We start from the raw sequence: 18940 nt of genomic DNA on the forward strand, positions 1-18940 counted from the left end.
CACACGCATTATAATGTTTCACATTTGTTTTATTTGTGCCAAACAGAACTATTTGATTTATTATATAATTGTATGCTAATTATAACAGTAACTGTCAGTGTCTTAATGTCACAATTTTTATAAAACAAAGTATAACAAAAATTGTATTTTAGACTTTTGTCAGGTCTTACAAAAGAAATCTGTATATCCCAATATGATTCATGATACAGCATGATGCTTTACACCCATTTTTACAAGAATGCAACACAATTAATCTCTGTTCCTGACAGAATACAATTCAAATATGATATATATTGAAAGAATATATAAGCATCCTGTCTAGCAGTGTAAATTACAAAATATTATCCAATCACAGGCAGCTAATGATGAGATATTGCTCTTCTATCATCCTGTTTTTGTTTTAAAGGAATAAAGAGCGATGCAATACATCCCACAAAGTATCTTCTGAGATATTATGTGTGTGTGTGTTCAGGCTAACATGTTTTGGTACTTGTTAAAAGTGTGCAGCCCCCCCCCCCCCCCACTTCCTGGGTCAAAGGTTACATCCTGCTTTCATCGTCCTCTTATTCCTCTTTCCTCGACGTTGGCTCTGAGTCACTGCTGTTCTCGCATCTGTCCGGGTGCTTCCTTAAATCTGAACAACAGAAACATCAGTTAGCGACATGCTGCTCCAATAACACAGTCATTACCACAAGAAAGAGAATAATGACAGGCCTGGGAGGAAGTCCACGCATCCAGCATGAATAATTTGGTTTGATTTGTTGGAGAAATCTTGGAGAGCACATAAGAAGAGGAAGAGGAAACAATGCACCTTTGCAATATCAAAACAACTGTGTCTGAATGTTTGTGTTTGTGTGTTTGTTTGCTGGGCTTGTTTGTTTTCGAGCACAGTTTCTTTCCGAGCAGTTATCCTCTAGATGCCGGTATCATGTCTACCAAGAGACTTTAATTAATAGCTAATCAAAGCTAATGTCTCAGCAGCACATTGCCAGCACAAAGAAATGATTAATATGTAATCAAAGGCCATGCAGCACAACGCACAAAGCAGGGCCCACCCCCATGCCTCAAACACTACCGTTATAGAAATGAACGAACATTCGTGGCTTAATTAGCTGGCTGTTGGTATACGCTGTCTTCATTTCAAGTTGCTGGGGATTTATCTCAGAGCCAATTTTGGCCTCCTGAGTGACGACACAGAGGTGCCATGCAAATACAAGCATAAACACACATGCACAAGAGGAAAAAAACACGTACTGAAAAAAGAAAGTCCTATGTTAATGGCAATCAACATATCACGCACTCATTCAGACAAATACAGTGCTCTCCAAGTATGTCATGCACATTTTCTCTTTCTCTCACATTTCTGACCTTCTAGGCCCAGTCGGCGGCAGCAGATGCCGCAAGAGTGTTTCTGCCGGAATCCATTGACGGCAGCATCTCCAAGGTTATCAGGTCCAAAAAGCATCTCACCTCTGTTGCCACTGCAACGGGGTCAGAGAAAGCAAAGGGGTAAAAAAAAATGATTATGTTTTATCTGTCCTTCATCAATATACAGTATATCTGAGATAATTTTCGAATCTGAAAACCAGATCTCATTAAAAGTCTTGATGCATTTGTAAGAAATGGTCCATGTACCTTTGGTTGTCTGCCATAACGACAGTTGGATCAGTCAGCTCCTCTCCTACTCCTGTCAAGAAGAGAAAAACATGAAAAATAACAGTCGAAATACAGAAAGAAGAAAACAGATATACAATCAACAACTCGCATGTTAGTTAATTCGGGACACAGCATGCCACACACAGGCAAGGATTTACCTTGTATATCAAGCACCAGCATCTCTCTGCCTGAGTACTCGTAGGTCCAGTGGGAGAACGCCAGCAGCATTTCTTCCAAGGAACAGTAGGGGGTGATCTCTTCTCCTGTGTTGTTGTTGTACTTCCTGAAGTCACCGGACATGTTTCTCTCAATAGTTAGCCACTGACCATTTGAATGCCAGAGGACCAGCGATACATCAAGAAATCTAGTGGATAGAAAAAGACAATTACGACATGCACAGACGCAGGAGCACATCCATCAATCTATTATCAATACAACTTTATCGATTTAAGGGTTGGGGGGGGGGCTGAAGCCAATCCCAGCTGACATTGGGCAAGAGGCAGGGAACACCCTGGACAGGTCGCCAGCATATCACAGGGCAAATACAGAGACAAGCAAGCATTCCTATCATTCACACCTACGGACCTAACCCCAATCTGCATGTCTTTGAACCTTCTTGCTGTGAGGCAACAGCGCTTACCACTACAAAACCGTGCAGCCCAAACAGACACATATGTAAGAAAAAATATATGCATACCTTGGTGAGTGCTGCATACCATCAGGTTTGACCTGGTTGAACACTTGCATCATTTTCTGGGCTGCTCTTTGCTGCTGGATCTCCTTCAGGGATGTCAAACACAAAGCTAGTTGAAATTAAAGATACAGGGAATACATTTTTTTTTTTTTTTTTTTACAAATTTCATTGCTACCAGCTCCCAGAAATACCATTAACAGCAATTCAGTTATTCATTGCCCATGCACACTTTACAGATTTTTGGAACACATACCCTTAAACAAAGCTGCAGAGCAGTGCTTCCATGGAAGTACCTCTGCCAAGCGCAAACCACCTCTGGCCTGAAGGCTTTGACCACATATACCAGACCAGGTGTGAGTACGTCCCTTTCTGCCCAGGTACACAAAACCCTGCAGCCCTGCCGGAGCCCCCCATCCAGAGAGCCCTCCTCACTGGAGAGGGGCTGCAGCATTGCAGACAGGCCTCGTGAGGACCAGGAAGAGACTGTGCTGAATTCAGGGTCAGCATCAGAGGGTACTTCCTCCAGAGAGTAGATGCTCACCTCCTCACCTCCTGTGAAGAATGAGGAAAAAATAAAAGAAGCCCATGGGAAAAGAGGGAAAGACATTCAAATGACATATGTCTTTGCCAAGGGAAATAGAGAGAAATTAAACTAAGAATAGGGTGACTGTTACACCCAAAAGAGTCACCGAAAATCGAAACAGGAGTGAAGGGGATGTCGTGAGCCAGTCTCATCAGATTATTTCTCTCCATGGCTGTGAAAACACAAGACACAACACAGTCATAACTAAGTTAGGTCTAAAATAGAAGTTCAATTTTAGTTGAATCCCAGATAACCAGAGCAAACTCCACGTAAGAAAAGCTTTTAGGAGATATTGCACCACAAATACTGATAGCAGGTCTAATGTTATAATAATAAAAAATATATACCTGAATAGTGTGGGTACAAATTGTCAGTGGACTGGAATAAGGAGCTCTTGGCTGCAGCAAAGATAAAAACAATAAAAAACAAAAAAAATTTAATATGACAATTACAAACCACGAAACTATGTAAAACTGTATTTTATTGGAAATTCTTAAAAGTTCTTAAATACCTTCAGGGGCAATGCCACTCTGTAAACTGCAAAAGAATCATAAAGATGAACGTGTGAAATCATCATTACAACTTCCAATGTTTTGAATTTCACAGATATTACGACAGGACCAAAGAAAGGCAGACTTACGAAGACTTACGGCTCATGGATCTGGCCCAGCTGTTCCATGCTGAATGAGTGGGGCTCCACATATCCTGAGGGTCAGTGCAATGTCAATGACATGTTCTGATCTCAAAATATCTTTCATTTGCTCAAAATTTCTAGTGTTTTCACTATTACTGCAGTATATGGCCAATTTCATTTACCTGATGGGAAAACACTTGCTTCTGCAACAAATCCATGGGTTCAAAACCTGAAACAATATGGATGTTCAAGCATTTAAAACTAAATTCACACTACATATTTTATAAAGCTATTGTTTTTTTGTCACGTTATACCTGTATATGCTCGGCTGGTGGCATATTCATAAATCCAGAACCAGACCAGTTATTTATTGACCTCTACTTCTCCATCTTGTCACAGTTTTTGTGCTACTGTACACATAGATTCAGCGGGATAAGTCCTGCTAATAGTTGCTGGCTGAAAGCTCTATCTACTAATACAGTACAATGTAGGTACTCGGTCTATATGGAACTGTAGGTTGTGACGACTCCTTCCGCTCCTCCTGCCTTTGTTTCATTCTTCTCCTTGTCTTGCAGTCTGTAGGAGCTGCTGGAGGGTGGAGCAGGGAGGGTCGGATTCTTTTACCTGCCCATCTGAGAGTCCCTCTCTCTCTCTCGGCTGGGCGTCCTAAATTCATCACAGCCATCTTGTCTTTGTTTGGTTTGCCGCACCAGCCAACACTCATCAAACATTTTCACTCATCCACACATTTCTAACATGACAGATTTCTCTCACACTTACACACCAGAATTCTTGGTGTGTAAGTCAATCAAGAAGTTAATTTAACTATCAAAAGACTAGTTAAATAAACTAGTCTTTTGATAGTTAAATCTGTGTTTGTCCTCCCTTCTTGTTGCAAGGTGGTAACAAGGTCCTTACTGAGCTGACTGAGGCTAACTGAAGCCGACCAACATGTAGGTTCTCCTCTCAGCCATCGTCGCCTTCTCCAGCAGGCATCTGACAATTGCGTGGTTGCCTGTTTTTCATGAGACATAAAGAGACGGAAAGGGATTGTCAAGGAATATTTAAACAATAAAAAACTGTTAGATTTATGATCCGTGCAATGTTCAGTGCGTTACTGAACATTCATGGTAATATTTAAATAATCATAAAGAGTCTCCTTACGGTATCTGGGCTGCTCTCTTGTATCTTCACTGTCTTCCTGTTCTGAGTTTTGTCACTGCTGTCCGAGACTTGAGTGAAGTCAGAGGACTTGGACCACTCTGTGGAAACCAAGACACACATCATTGTTATAAAGTTTGGAATTTTTTTTTTTAGCATAAAGTTTGTTTTTCAATTATCATGAGGGAATGAGATGGAGAGAAAAATAATTTCCCTTGTAAATTGCCAGTTTGAACAATGAATGTCATGTGAGAGATTTATGAGTTAATGCATAGTCTTTTATTCTAAACCATTAACTTGCAACAGCTAATTATGTTTTCTAACCCCTGTATTACAAACAACAACAATACCTCTGCTCCGGTTGCACTGTAGCGTGTCATCCCTAAAGCTCCTCTCACCACACAAACTCTGCTTTTTCATTGGTTCATCAAGAGAGGGAACTGATCCCCTCATTGGACTGAGGGGTGGACCAGAGAGAGTCATATTCTCCATGCTGGAGGACAGTGACCTGCAGAAGCCATAGGGACGGTCTCTGGACGGAAAAGCCCACCTGGGGGTTTTCACATGTCTTCCCCATTGGTTGGACGATCTGGACCGACAACTTGGTTGGCTATTGTCCTGAGAAAAGGCAGGATTAACCAAGCCCTCAGAGATGTCTGGAGGGTCAGACAGAAGGACAGCATTGCTAGAGCCTCTGGATAATGTCATGTTAGACAGCTGTTCCTGTGCCCTTCCCCCCTCTTCTTCTTCCTCTTCTTCCATGGAAGTCTCCTCCTGACTGGGATACAGGTGTGGGTCACATGTCCAGAGTTTATGATGTGCTGACTCCAAGCTTCTGGGAGAAAGAGGACACCCACAGCGGGACGGTCCACAGGACCCACAAGGTGTCTGATCCCTGAAACCACAGGGATGAACTCCATAACAGTGAGAGAAGGCAGCATGGGACGCAGATCTAGAAACTCCCAGCAAGCTCTCACTGGGAAGGTCAGCAGTATCAGATAGTGAATCCTAGGGGGAAAGTATGTGATTAACAAAATATTATAAGCTACATGTGTATTAATTTTTCATGTGGTAGTTCTATGGTCATAAAGCTGAGAAGATAGTGTCTGGTATTAAAATGATGATACCTTATCGTTCTCTTTTGGCTTAGCTCCCCTCAAAGGTAGAGAACAGGTCCTCTAACATTTTCCTTTTTTTAATTTCTTTGACTTCACAGCTATTATTATAAAATTACAGTATTGAAAAGAAAGCAGTAAGTACCTCCTTTGCTCTTTCCTTTCCCTCCTCAGTGTGTTCTTGTCTTCCTCCTCTGCTTCCCCTGTCTTCGACATGGCACTCCTGTGATGCCCGTCTACTCTCCACAAGAGTTAAGCCCTTCAGCAAAGAAGGCGGGGTACTTTTACATGACTTGGCCATCAGCCGTCGCATGTTAAGTGCATCTTGGTCTGCTCCGCTTCTGTGCAGGAGGGTCCAGCTGTGAGGAAGGATGTGGCGGGAAGCTGTGATGGATCCACACTGGGCCAGGCGTGTTTCCTCCTGATGCAGGCTGTCAGAAGCAGAGAGCAGGGTAAGAGTGTCCATGGCCAGGGCCGAAAGATCCTGGAGTTGACCCAGCTGACAGTCCAAATCTGACAGGCTCTCTTGAATGAAGTTGACCTTCTCTGAGACCTCCCCCATTATCATGCACATCTCTTCGGCTCTAGTGGAACAAAAAGTTTAAAAAGAAATCCCTGATCAACAAACATTACCATGTTTAATGAACATTTTAACAATGATGATAAATGTTTGATGTTCTTGCCATATATCAAACCCCACAGCTGACAAAAACCCAGTCAATGCAGTCAACTGTAAGCACAATGTGACAGGTTCTTTAAAGTATGATACTGCATGTCACATTATAAATAATAAAAAAAAAATCTTAAAAATAATAATTCTTCTAAAAAACTAACATGCATATCACATGGACTTCACTCTGCCACAAATTTTAATGGGAATCTGCTCTCATCTCGGGACTGAGGCATCAACTTTAATACCTCATTATCTATTCAGTGAATATGTAATGAAGAAGTATCCACTGTGGCTACTCAGGAAGAATGTAATGATTTTTGCATTGGATGCAGGTGTTTGACTTTCCAGTTACTATAGGAGTTATAACCACGTAATGTCACTATGCCAAAACAAGCTTGTACAGGGCAAAAGCACATATGTATATATATATATATATATTTATCAAACCATTCTTCCCAGCTACATTGTATAGAGGATAAATGTCTACAACGCTGACATCATCCTGTGCAAGATTAAGTATGTAAGTCTCTCGCAGTTGTGATTTTGCAGGACTAGGGAACAGACAAGAATACAATTAATCCTCTCAGATAACTCTCAGATAGCATTCCTTTAACTCCACATTGCACACTCCTGGTTTTTAAAAAATCAATTAAAATATCAAACCAACCTCTCTGCCGTTGCTCTGATCTGGTTAATTTGACTGCTGTGGAGACCTTCACTCTTCTCGTGGAAGTAAGCCTGTACACATTTCTCCTCAAACTCATGGAGCTTCTTACGATCTTTGTGGCCCAGGCAGAGCTCTGGTAAAGACGTGCATGACAGGAGAAGGTACTTTATGACTAGAAGGGCTGAATACAGATTTGTAAGAAGTGTATTCAACAACTGCTGGATTTGCTTTCTATCCACAGACACTCAAAGACTGCTATACTCACTAAGTCCAGAGCCTCTCTCTTCCTGCTCAGCTTCTCCACTAAATCTCTTGTGGATGGCCGTCAAACCCAGGGTCATGTGGCTGAGGAGGATGAGGGGTGGAGGAAGCCATGGCCTCTCCTGATAGGTCATTATGTAGCGATAACGGTTGTACTTCCACAGTTTATTGGATGTTGATGCCATGTCAAAGTAGATGTTGCTGTTGGGATGACAACATTTAGTTAAATAAAAGTTCTCTTTAATGGGGCTCAGCCAATGTAAAAATATTTTTTACTATGTTTTATAATCATGCTTACTTAAAAAACGCAATTAGAATGTTGACCATGATGATATACTGGAAGAACATGTAGACAGCCTGGAGGAATGGCGTGAGAAATGAAGCAGGAGGACATGGAATACCATCGTCACATGCTGTTGACACAGACGCAAAAACAAAGACTTTACACTAGTGGCCTCCAATATCTTCATTAACAGTGGGTATACACTGTCCAATATTAAGCTTGTCAACAAATTATATTTGTTACAATGTCACAATTTCAAGTTGTTTTCGAAATGTCACCCTGAATTTTGATCATGTGAAGAATTTGGCAAATTGTGTGCAGGACTGAGACATGGCACAAAGACACAGCCTAACAAACAGAAAGATCATTTTATTGACCTTGCATCCACCTAATCACAAGTTCACTTGGACTAAGGAACTGAAAGCAACAACAAAGTTAAAAAAAACTTTTTCACTAATTAAAACTTGGTAATTAATTATGTATAGTTTATCTGTTGAACCACTCACCATCTATCTCTGTTGCATAGACCTCTCCATAGATCATCCAGTAGGGCTGGAAGACAACGTCTCGAGCAAGGCTCCAGGATGGCTCCTCATCTGGTGACAGGATGGCCTTCCTGGCCACCCCGAAGCTCAGCAGCACTATTGCCATCATCACCACGATGAAGAACATGTTACTGGTCTGGGCAGACAGAGAGAGGAGAGTAGAGTGACTAAAAAAAATTATTCTGCAGTTTCTTACTCTGCAACACGTGGTCTCCAGTCTCTACTCACCATTTTTGTGATCATGGTGAGGTAAGGACCAGCATACTGATTGACAGCCAGCAGATCTGTCACCCTGACGTACCAGAAGATGATGTCCAGACAGTATGCAATGCGCCCCGCCGTCCGGTAGGGACCAGCATGCCAGCGCAGTGTCAGTCCAGCCAGAAAGAGCAGGATGGCAATGAAATCTGACTTGTTCCAGTACTCTGAGAACCAAATCTTCAGCTTGTGGCTCAGCTTCCTCGGCTCAGACATTAGTACCTATTTAAGAGGTATGGATTTTTGTTATGCCTTAGTGCTCTTTCAAACAAGATTCTTACTTCTATTCTACTGTCAGAATTAACAACAAATGCATACACCAAAGCCCATAAACAGTTGAATAATTCTATGGACAAAGAAGAAAAATTGTCGTCTGACTCTCACTTCTCGGATTTTCTCTACTGCAGTGGACAAGATGTACACAATGACCAGCCACTCTTGTACACTGGGTTGATCCTCCATCTTCACCAGGACAACAAAGGAGAATAACATCAGAAAGGCCAAATACAAAACCTAAAGGAGAAGGAGACAAATGAGAAATTGGGAGAGAGACATGGCAAAAAAAGAAAAAATAACACACAAACTGCATCGAAAGACTGAGCAACTGCTAGGCCCATACATTTAATGTGTTTTTAAGACAGAGAAATATTTGACATTTATCTTAGACTTTAACAACAAGCACTCCACCTACGGTGTGAAACCAGAACTTGACAACAGGGGCTGTGTAGAATTCGTACAGTCTTGTGATCCAGGAAAGACAATGCATGGTCATAGAGGACACAGTTTCCGACACAAGACCAGGACATTTGTCATGGACTGACAGGCCTCGCTCTGCATCTTTACTGTCCTATGAGAGCAGAGCAGAGAAGAGTAGGGTCTGAGAAAAGAATGGAAAGCAAGACGAGAAAAGTATGATAATAAGGCCATTAAGATTCTGTTTCTAGTTGGAAAACAGTGCGATTTACCATGTGATCAGTCCCCTCATGGGCTGGTACTGACTTCACAGGGTCAAGTCCAAACAGCATTGCCTCATGGGACTGTGGTACATGGCACATTTCAGCTTTACTTTTAAACTCCAGTAGGAGGATTGCAGGGGGCAGAAGAAGGCTCAAAATTATCTAAAAGAAAGAGATAAAGAGTGTGTTGTGTGCGCTTGTCCAACTATTCACCATCAGGGAACATAACTTATCATATTGTGAAGAGGATGCTAGGAGTGTTTATCGCACTCAGAAATATGTTTATTGTGTTTTTATATCAATGCTTTACAGTTGTAAACATAATGTGGTTCAAGCCTGTGATTTTTTTACAACGTTTACCTTTAGGAAGGAGTTTTTCCTCATGTTGAGCGGACCAGTCCAGAGATCTGTGAGGAGGGTCTGGGTGCAGGAGTGTGAGACGAATGGTCTGTGACATGAGGAGACAGCCATCTGCAGACAGGTGAAGTGGCTCCATGCCTCCATCTCTGAAGTCAACAGCTTCATGGCCATCTGCTCGTTCTGACGAAATGCACCGTCTAACACATCCACCGCCAGCTGACCAAACTGACTAGGACACAGAGGCATATGCAGGTTTTCATTGAAAGGACTGAAACAACAAACTCTACCAGTGCCACCACAAACTTCAAAACAGCCGGTCGAATCTGCTGTTACTCCCAAACTGACAAGATGCGCAAACTGACACACTACACAAGACTAGACTCGTCAAAATCATGTGAATAAAAACATGACCCCATATGTTGACTACTGACAACACACACAATATCACTTACAGTGAATAAGCCTTGAATCGCTCTGCAATGATGTCATCCATGCTACTCTGCCGCGCCTCGAAGGCCATGGAGCGGTAAAGCTTGCAGGCCACTGTGGCACGTGCCAGAGCTTCCTCGCCGTGCTGCCACAGGAACAGCGCCATCTGCTGCCGCTGTTGAAGCACGGCCCACACAAAGAGGTCGTTGAAGTTAAAGGGGACCAACAGGGGAGCATCATCAAGGCCAGGGCTTAACGTAGTCTCTCGACTTCTCCCTGGTGACACGTCCTCATCCTAGATGGAAAAGTAAGAGGTGTGGAGAAAAGAATGGATAAGGAAAACGAAAGAGAAGGGGAGAGGTCATAATGGCCATAAGGGCTGCCACATAAATTATTATATATAAATCATTATAATGTAAAGGGTGGGTGCTTCGACAAGGCTATTTTAAAGATGCCTTCGAGATCAAAATGGTGCCTACTAGAAACACCATGGCTAATCAATGGTTGACCTATATAGGACAAGCGACACAAAGTACAAATTTAAATAGCTTCAGTGCTATTCAAGGTTGGCAAATTTTATTTGAAAGTACACATCGCAAAACACAAACAACAACAAAAAAACTAACCTTGCATTTGTAAGGCTGAGCAGTTCTAAAGAAATGCAGGTTCTGGAGACTCCTGCCCCTTGGAGAGTTCGGTATTAATTCCCGTTTCTGTTTAGACAAGGAGGCCGAACTGTTCCGTCTTCCCTGCATTATTTTAGGGAACATTTTAAAAAATAATTACAATTAATAAACAAGAAAATAACCAAACAACTCTGCCAAAACTGTTCCTGGACAGTTATCAACACACAGGACCAAAAACAGACCAAAAAGGAGAGCTCTCAATATCAGTGCTCACTTTGTCCTGCAGGCGGCTGTAGGCAGCTCTGAAGTGTTTCCGTGTGTAAGTGCTGCGGTATGCTCCTTTAATGAGATACTCTATAACGAGGCCCATGTCAATGAGAGAAAGACGGTAACCTAGGGGAAGGGAAGTCTGCACACGCACATACACAAACACATTCGCGCGCGCGCGCACACACACAAACAGTTAATACTATACAGATATAGAAATGGCTGCTACAGTTATCAGCAGGTATCTATATACATGCGTATATAGCAAAAGGATGCACCTCAACTGAATATCCTGAGCAAAAGCCAATAAAAATCTAAGTAAACAGGGTTGCTTGTAGCATTAATATCTATATGATTATAGCCATTGTAATTTTCACCACTTACCTGTTTTGCATCTTCGACAAGGTGCTGCAGAAAACGATCCGTCTGCCCCTGTGGCTGTGGAGGTACATTTTTAATCATTATTCCGAGAACAAACAAGTAGACAGAAAAATACCAACAATTGATTCAAAGCAAAAAAAAAAAAAAATGGTTACTTTTTAACACAGTTGTATACTGCATACATAGTAGCAGCTTTGGGATCCCTGGCTTGTTTCTAAGAGGGACTTATTATCCCAGAGTTATGAATAAGTAAACAGACTTTAATACAGAAAAGATAAAGGCAGTGTGGAAAGTCAAGTGTGAATGTGTGATGACAAAGAGTTCTGTGATCTCAGAAGCATCCAAAAACAAAAACTGGGAAAATACCCAGGATGCAATCGACCAAAACACAGAAAATATTGGTGCAAATCACTTACAGTGCATTATTGTGATTTCAATCAAAGCCCCAATTCTGGAATTTGCGCTTCAACAGTCACAAATAAAAGAATTCCCCCCTGTTTGTTTAGCAAAGTGAGAGCCAAGGGAAAACAAATGAAGAAATTGCATAGCAAGATAAACAAAAGTAGTAGGGGCTAAAGATTTTGCTGAGAAAAAACAACAACAAACAAACCCCAAATTTTTTCAATTGTGTATTAATATTCTTGATCAGTGAGCTTTAAAAAAAATCAGAAAATTGCAAAGGAGAATATGAGAAATGTTAGAATTAGACAACCGTGTTGTAGAGCTCCTCGAGACGATCCACAGTGAGGAAGCGACTCATAGTCATGCCGTTGTCAATCAACAACTTTACAAAGCTGACGCGGTCCATCACCAGAGCATCCAGCATGGCTTGTTCCAGGGAACCCACCTAGGTACAGCACATGAAATTATTACAATTTGCATGATCACACAGTAAACCACTTATACAATGTTCCTCATGTAATCACACAACAGTGATGTGTTTATCATCTTACAGCCCACAAAATATTCACACACACACACGTCTCACTCATTCATACAGTAGAGATTCACTTAGGCCAGTCTTGCCTGCCAGTGCTGTCCATACACCAGGACGTCTTTCTGTGCAATGTCAGCCCTGTCCCAGGCAAGAGCCATACTCAGCTGCTCTGCAGCACAGGCCTTTGTGCCTGTTCATCATATTAAAAAAACAAAAAAACAGAATTTATATCTGTGCATTACTGAAGAATAACATCTTTTTCTGACTAATCATAGCAGGAAAAGCCCACATCTAACATTCATGTAGTTAATTTCAGCTGCACAAGTAAGTCATGCTTGTGAGCTGGTCTGCACTAGACCAAGCCTGGAACTGTACAGTGTACAAAGAATGCAGCAGTTGTTCAATTATCAATACCAAGTTACAGGCCAAAGTGTCTTTAGTCATGGCCAAGAGGAAGAAAAAGGAGTACCCTTCAGCGTAGCTGTCAAAATAGCTGCATCAGGTGCCATCTGGTCCTCAGACTCTGAGTCAAAAATGGTTATCTGTTGTTCAAAGACATGCTAAGTGATTAGTCCATGTGTCAAATCATAACAATCCCAAATGGTGTTTTACTTACAGATTGTCTGTGTTCCATACACTGCAAGAAGAGATTGTAGAGGTGAAAGGCTTCTGCTCTGTCCAGCCTAAAGACATCTCCAATCCGGACGAGGAAGTCCTCTTTAATGTCTGGGTCCAACGGCCTTAAAAAAAATGCAGTGAACATGTAAGTTACATTTATGACTTGCCTGTTCACTAAGCTAGGTTGGGGGTTTCAGACATACCTGTCAACAGCAGTCTGCTTGTGTAAGAAGGCCAGCAGGTCAGCAGCCCTGCCTGAGCCCTCAAACACTAACACTGGCACTGGAGGTACACTGCTAACATAGTCCAACACTGTGGACACGAGAGCCGGGCCTCCCTCCACCGCCAGACACACCACAGGCACACCTTGGTTCAGTCCTACAAAAGAAGGAGTGGATGAGTGGGATTCTCTTTTCATTGAATAAAAACACGCATGCACACACACACACACACACACACACACACACACAAACACACACACGCACACACGCACGCACGCACGCACGCACGCACGCACACACGCACGCACGCACACGCAGACTCACGAGGGTGTATCCTCTGTAGTTGGATGTGTTTCTCTAGCTTCCTCCTGAGTCCTTGCTGGCAGCCATTTTTTCCTAGCGTTCCATCGTCCACCAACAGAAAGTGGGAGTGGAAACTGTTGAGAGAGGCCCTCTTGCTCAAAGGGTTCCCCAATGGCTGGTAGGGCCTGAACACCTGAAGCACATTGAGTTAAAGTCACATCAAGTGCCATCCAGGCGTCAGTCAACAAAACTAGAATTACAACCTTGAAGTTGAATGCCACCGCCAACCATTTGTAGGAAAGCTCTTCTTCTGTTCCTAAGTTATGGTGTTAAATAACGGCCAGAAAGCATATTTGCAGAACAATATGATGTAATAGTAAAGCTGACCTTTGACTTTTTAAATGTCAAATGTCATAATTTCATAATTTTATCCAGAAATCAGAAGATGTGTGAAAATCAGTGCATCAATCCTGGAGCTAAGACCAAAAGCGTACTTTGTGACATCAGAGTAGCCATGACCACCGAAATTTAATTAGTTCATCACTTGAAAGTCCAATGAAAGTAAGTTTCAGATTTTAAGAAATTCCCTCAAGCAATTTCTGGGATATTGTGAGAATGGGACAACACGAAAATGTAAAGCCTCCAGCCTCAGCTGCGGCCGGCATTAAAAACGTTTTTTGCGTCAAATTGTTGAGGCGGTGCATTCTCATTCAAGAAGAAACCAAACTATAGATCTTACATCTCTGCCTATGAGGTCAATGTTGTTGTCAATAACACCCCACGGCGTGATGCCGACTGTGTTTCTCTTCCTCAGGTCGTGGCCCCCGAATACTTTCACAGCCTCACCCACATACTTAGACACACCTAGAGAGTATGTAAAGAGCAACTGAATGCAAAGCAAATATACTATTCGGCGGTACAATAAAGAATTCTGACTTAAGACATCAAGGCATCAAAGACAACATTCTGCTGCATAACAATCAAATTCTTCACTGTGCAATGGCAAACAAATAGACAGAGCACTCTGCTACGAGCGACAGGTCGGACGCAGGGACACAGAACGAATGGACTGACATTTCAGACTTGGACAAACACAAGTCTTTCTACCATTAAACTGCCATGCTGGTTATGTGAAAGATAATCAGGCACTAACTCAAGATCCAGTGTCGTTTGTAGGGCTGCAACTAACGAATATTTTCGTTATCAATAATCTGTCGATTCTTTTCTCGATTAATCAATTAGTTGTTTGGTCCTTAAAATGTCATAGAACGGTGAAAAATGTCGATGGTGTTTGCCAAACCCCAAGATGATGTTTTGTTTTGTCCACACACCAAAGATATTCGGTTTACTTTCATAGACGAGAAAAGAAACAAGAAAATAGTCACATTCAAGTAGCTGAAATCATAGAATTTTTCTCCATAAAAACTACTTGAACCAATTAATCAATTATCAAAATAGTTGGCGATTAATTTAGTCGTCGATTACTTATCAATTAAACCATTAACTGTGGCAGCTCTAGTCGTTTGAGTGTTATAAGAAATACTTACCCACACATCATGAGCAACCATTTTTAACACCTACCCGTGTTAATGCCATCAGTCAGTATCCATGCCCCTGTGCTGAGGGCAGCAGTGATTAGCCCCTTGCTGAAGGCCTGCTTGACTTTAGGGGGCAGGGTGAAGTTGTCTGAGCCTCCCTGGACAGTCAGCAGCAGCTTGGGTCTCTCCATCTGCCACTCCCTCAGCATCAGCTGGAGCAGAGCCTCCGCCTTTGAGTCCACAGCCACGCGTATGTACTGGGGATGAAACACACAGAACAGTTGGAAGCTGATATGCTCTTTGTGCTTGCATTCATACAGCTTACTAATGTCTGCTTACATATTAGCAAACCAACGCTTGTTTAGACAACCATCAAAAGCCAGACCCCTGTCTTGTGAGCATTTACCTGCATTTTAGGGGCATTAGCGTTATCTATTTTTTTTTCTTTCTTTGGCCTAGGAACATACAGTATATACACTTAGTAGTCTCACAGACCTTGGCCCGACAGACACGTGTGGCAGTGTCTTGAAAGTCTATGGTCCCGTAGGCATTGGTGGGACTGGCTTTGGTATGGAGCTCTATGGACCAGTCCTCTTCCGTGTCCTGTCTTGGACCAGGACAGAGGGATATGGGAGGAAGCGACTCTTGCCAAGAGTGCTCCCCTATCAGGCGGCCACAACAACATCTGGCCAGTGAAAAGATGAGGTAATTGAGCATAGCAGGTGGAGAGAGAAACATAGACACAGAAGCATCAGTCACATACGTTTCATTGTTTTTGTGAACCTTTTGAGCAAAAAAAATATAAAAATAAGTATGTGTGTATATGCATACTTCTCAAAAGCATCAGAAAATCCCCCAACGGGGTTGTTGGGTATAATTCACCTAAAAGCCCTCCCCTGGTCTGTGTAAGCCAGGCTGCAAAAAAAATCCTCTCCCTTTCCGCTCTCTCCCTTCCACTTCACCTCACTTTGTCCATGGTAGTGTTTATCATCTTACAGCCCACAAAATATTCTCTCACACTCTCACACTCTCACACACACACACACACACACACACACACACACACACACACACACACACACACACACACACACACACACACACACACACACACACACACACACACACACACACACACACACACACACACACACACACACACGTACCCTGTTGACCCCATCAAGTTGAAGTCAATGAAAAGGGGTAAAGTTTAAAATAAAGAGGGGGGCAAGTGAGACAAATATCCACACAGTAAGAAAACAAGAGCTGCATTGGAAACAGGGTGGGGGCAGTGAGGGGTATATCTGTGTTTGAAGATGGTATAACAATTAGACACATGAATGCATTTTTCATAAATGTATACCTGATCAGGTTTTGGCATACTTGACATACTGGAATACATCTGTAAAAAAAACAAAAAAAACAACAAAACAGGATATTACACATTATCAAAGAATCCACACGGGTCCTATTCCTGGAAGGAAGGGATGAATGCCAAACAGCTCTGCTCTCAGAAGAATGTTGTTGCCAGCAACTGCTGTTGGGAATTACAGTATGCAGAATCGAATAAGACAGCCAGTGATTTTTTTCTGAGAATCATAAAATCTTGAACTTTAAAAACCTTTTTGGAGGATCAACAACGTTATCAGACTCCACTTTACCTATGAAGGTCCCGAGAGGGAGGGATGAACTTCACACACTCTCTCTTGAAGAAGGTTTCCTCAATCCAAGACTTTCGTGACTGGAATGACAACAGAAAAGGTTCTCTTACACCGCACAGATCCTGGAGCTGTTAAGTAGAATATTCTCAGTTTTCTGGTCAAACCCATCCTTCAGAAAGAAAACACACCATTCCTGAAAAACTCTGTGACCCTCTGAGGGCTGCTCATCGCAGTGCCAGCCGAAGCCTATGTAAATGCTGGACCCACAGGGAAATAATCTTAGTTAGTCCCCCTCCCCACCTCCCTGTCGTAGTAACCTGATCTCCTAAAATCACTGTCGGATGTGCGATCTAACAGTCAAGCGCTCATTCAACTTCTCATGGTCTTTCAAGGTCTGTCCTGCTCCCGTGTTCCGCTCCCATCCAGACTTAACAATGGCCTTACTGAGGGGAGCATTGTTGGTAGGAAGCATGCACACATCCCCTTCCTGAGATTAGTTCACATGGTGAAGGAGTTGCTGCGGCCGCTCACCCTCCCCAGTCCGACTGTGTAAACACAGCGTAGGCTTCCGTGGTGGAGCTGATGTAGCTCAAGGTGTTTTGACACTAAATAGATGTCTTTACAGACAATAAACCTCCCTAGTTTAACACATCCTGCCACATGAGCAACAAATAAATCAGATAGACAACAACTTAAAGGATCCTGTAAACTATGGAGTAAATGTATATATATTCCTTATTCTTTATATTTTTGCAATTTGTATATTTGTATTTTTTATATATATACACATATATTGTATCTTTTGTAAGGCGTGTTGTGTGATACCTGCTGCTGTAGCACCAGAATTTTTCTAGCTTGGGGTCGATAAAGTACCTACCTACCTATCTATCTATCTAGTTTGTTATGCAGATTCATTGCAAAATATAAAAGGGATTAAGTTAATATTCTTAAGATGTGGGGAGATGGCTGAGGCAGTTAGAGTCCCTGATGATTAGTTAGACAAAATATTGCATTGTATATGAAACCACGTGCTGTGTCAATTTTCTGCCACGTGACCTTTCAACTTTGCAGCAGTGCCACTGTGTTTTGTGAGATGACTGTACCTTCCAGATAAATGGCTTACAATCTGAAACATACAATGTCTTCTTTCTTCTTCTTCTCTGAAATGCACAAAATTCGGGAAAACGAGGTTTCACAAAAAACGTGACGGCGGAGCAAGAGTAGCGGTGTCCTCCAGTTTTACACAGCTGGTAAATCGTGGCAATTAATTACCCTCCGTTTAACACCAAATTGCACCAGAAATGATCCATTTTGATCAAATCCTATGCTGCTCAAACACAAGGCACTGTAGAAGACAAACAAAAAAGACCTGTGCGTGTGGTGTATGCTTAAAAGTTGTTATAATTGGTACGTGTTTGGACCAACACTGAGGTCACTGCGACACTTCGCTAACATTAGCTATTTGCTAATGGCGGCTAATAGGTGAACTAATAGTGTCAAGTTTTCAGAGTGTCATGAATCGCCGAGCTTCGGCTCGCACTCGCTGGGAACTAACTCGGCCTTCCTCTGCACACGCACACGCACATTGGCGACACGTAACTCACCATGGCTTAACCTGCGCGGAGTCCACGGAGCTCTGGAGTCCAATCCCACCGACTCATCTTTCCTCCTCGGACGAGGTCTCAGTGCGCTTCTCTCAGCCGCCGGTCCAAAGGGCAGGGAGCGAGGGAGAGTCTCTCGGGGAGGCCTCGAGGAGTTCACGACCTCCTCCTTCAAACACAGTGATGTGACACCGTCTGATGTAGGAGCGGCGCACGGCCAGTTGTTCACACCGCGCCCGCGGTGCGTCTATTGGAACAGCTGGACCCCACCAGGTTGACATGCTGTCAGGACACTGGAGGGAACCTTTTTATGTTTGTCTGTTTGTTTATATGTATAACTTCATATGGACTACAGAAGGCTGCTGTGTTGCCGTTCAATTTTTTCTACTACATTAACTTCAACTTTTGCAAACTGTTGTAGAAGAATATTTGATTAATGGGTGCATTCCAATGTCTGACTTCCCTGATGATCACATAGAGTGCCCCCCCCCCCCCCCCCCCCCCCACAGACA

General features: G+C 42.6%; 1 protein-coding gene across 10 annotated transcripts; it reads right to left on the minus strand.

Annotated features, from left to right (window-relative positions):
• Nucleotides 1-11: 11 nt before the first annotated feature.
• trpm6 (transient receptor potential cation channel, subfamily M, member 6) lies at nucleotides 12-18801 on the minus strand. 10 transcript variants are annotated; one of them, XM_047329191.1, is made up of 40 exons: nucleotides 18432-18801; nucleotides 16828-16907; nucleotides 16530-16568; nucleotides 15662-15851; nucleotides 15210-15423; nucleotides 14368-14492; nucleotides 13650-13821; nucleotides 13308-13482; nucleotides 13103-13226; nucleotides 12956-13028; nucleotides 12576-12676; nucleotides 12262-12396; nucleotides 11553-11606; nucleotides 11176-11310; nucleotides 10902-11024; nucleotides 10299-10570; nucleotides 9847-10075; nucleotides 9496-9648; nucleotides 9222-9377; nucleotides 8915-9043; nucleotides 8501-8752; nucleotides 8234-8408; nucleotides 7743-7857; nucleotides 7449-7645; nucleotides 7184-7316; nucleotides 5989-6427; nucleotides 5079-5736; nucleotides 4732-4829; nucleotides 4486-4582; nucleotides 3750-3796; nucleotides 3574-3638; nucleotides 3445-3470; nucleotides 3281-3331; nucleotides 3040-3105; nucleotides 2604-2902; nucleotides 2354-2436; nucleotides 1815-2020; nucleotides 1636-1687; nucleotides 1360-1481; nucleotides 12-634 (listed from the first exon to the last, which is right to left on the minus strand). In XM_047329191.1, exons 1-40 carry the CDS (start codon nucleotides 18432-18434, stop codon nucleotides 564-566), a joined length of 5934 nt encoding a protein of 1977 aa, XP_047185147.1. In that variant the 5' UTR covers nucleotides 18435-18801; the 3' UTR covers nucleotides 12-563. The 10 variants fall into 10 exon arrangements, 9 of the variants coding, with proteins under 9 accessions (XP_047185147.1, XP_047185148.1, XP_035496134.1 ...); XM_047329192.1 differs by lacking the exon at nucleotides 18432-18801 and adding an exon at nucleotides 17016-17253 and having other exon boundaries at nucleotides 11553-11600; XM_035640241.2 differs by lacking the exon at nucleotides 18432-18801 and adding an exon at nucleotides 17016-17252.
• Between the last annotated feature and the right edge of the window lie 139 nt (nucleotides 18802-18940).

This window comes from Scophthalmus maximus, chromosome 19 (assembly GCF_022379125.1).
Source record: "Scophthalmus maximus strain ysfricsl-2021 chromosome 19, ASM2237912v1, whole genome shotgun sequence".
NCBI classification, from domain to species: domain Eukaryota; kingdom Metazoa; phylum Chordata; class Actinopteri; order Pleuronectiformes; family Scophthalmidae; genus Scophthalmus; species Scophthalmus maximus.

Bases quoted from the DNA above. Each gene is read 5' to 3' on its own strand.
- trpm6 (XM_047329191.1), bottom strand. The intron at 16,569-16,827 runs GTAAAGTGGAGT...TTTTTTTTACAG, and splicing joins CCCTCTCGGGACCTTCATAG to ATGTATTCCAGTATGTCAAG. The intron at 9,649-9,846 runs GTAAACGTTGTA...TCTTTCTTTTAG, and splicing joins GGAAAAACTCCTTCCTAAAG to ATAATTTTGAGCCTTCTTCT.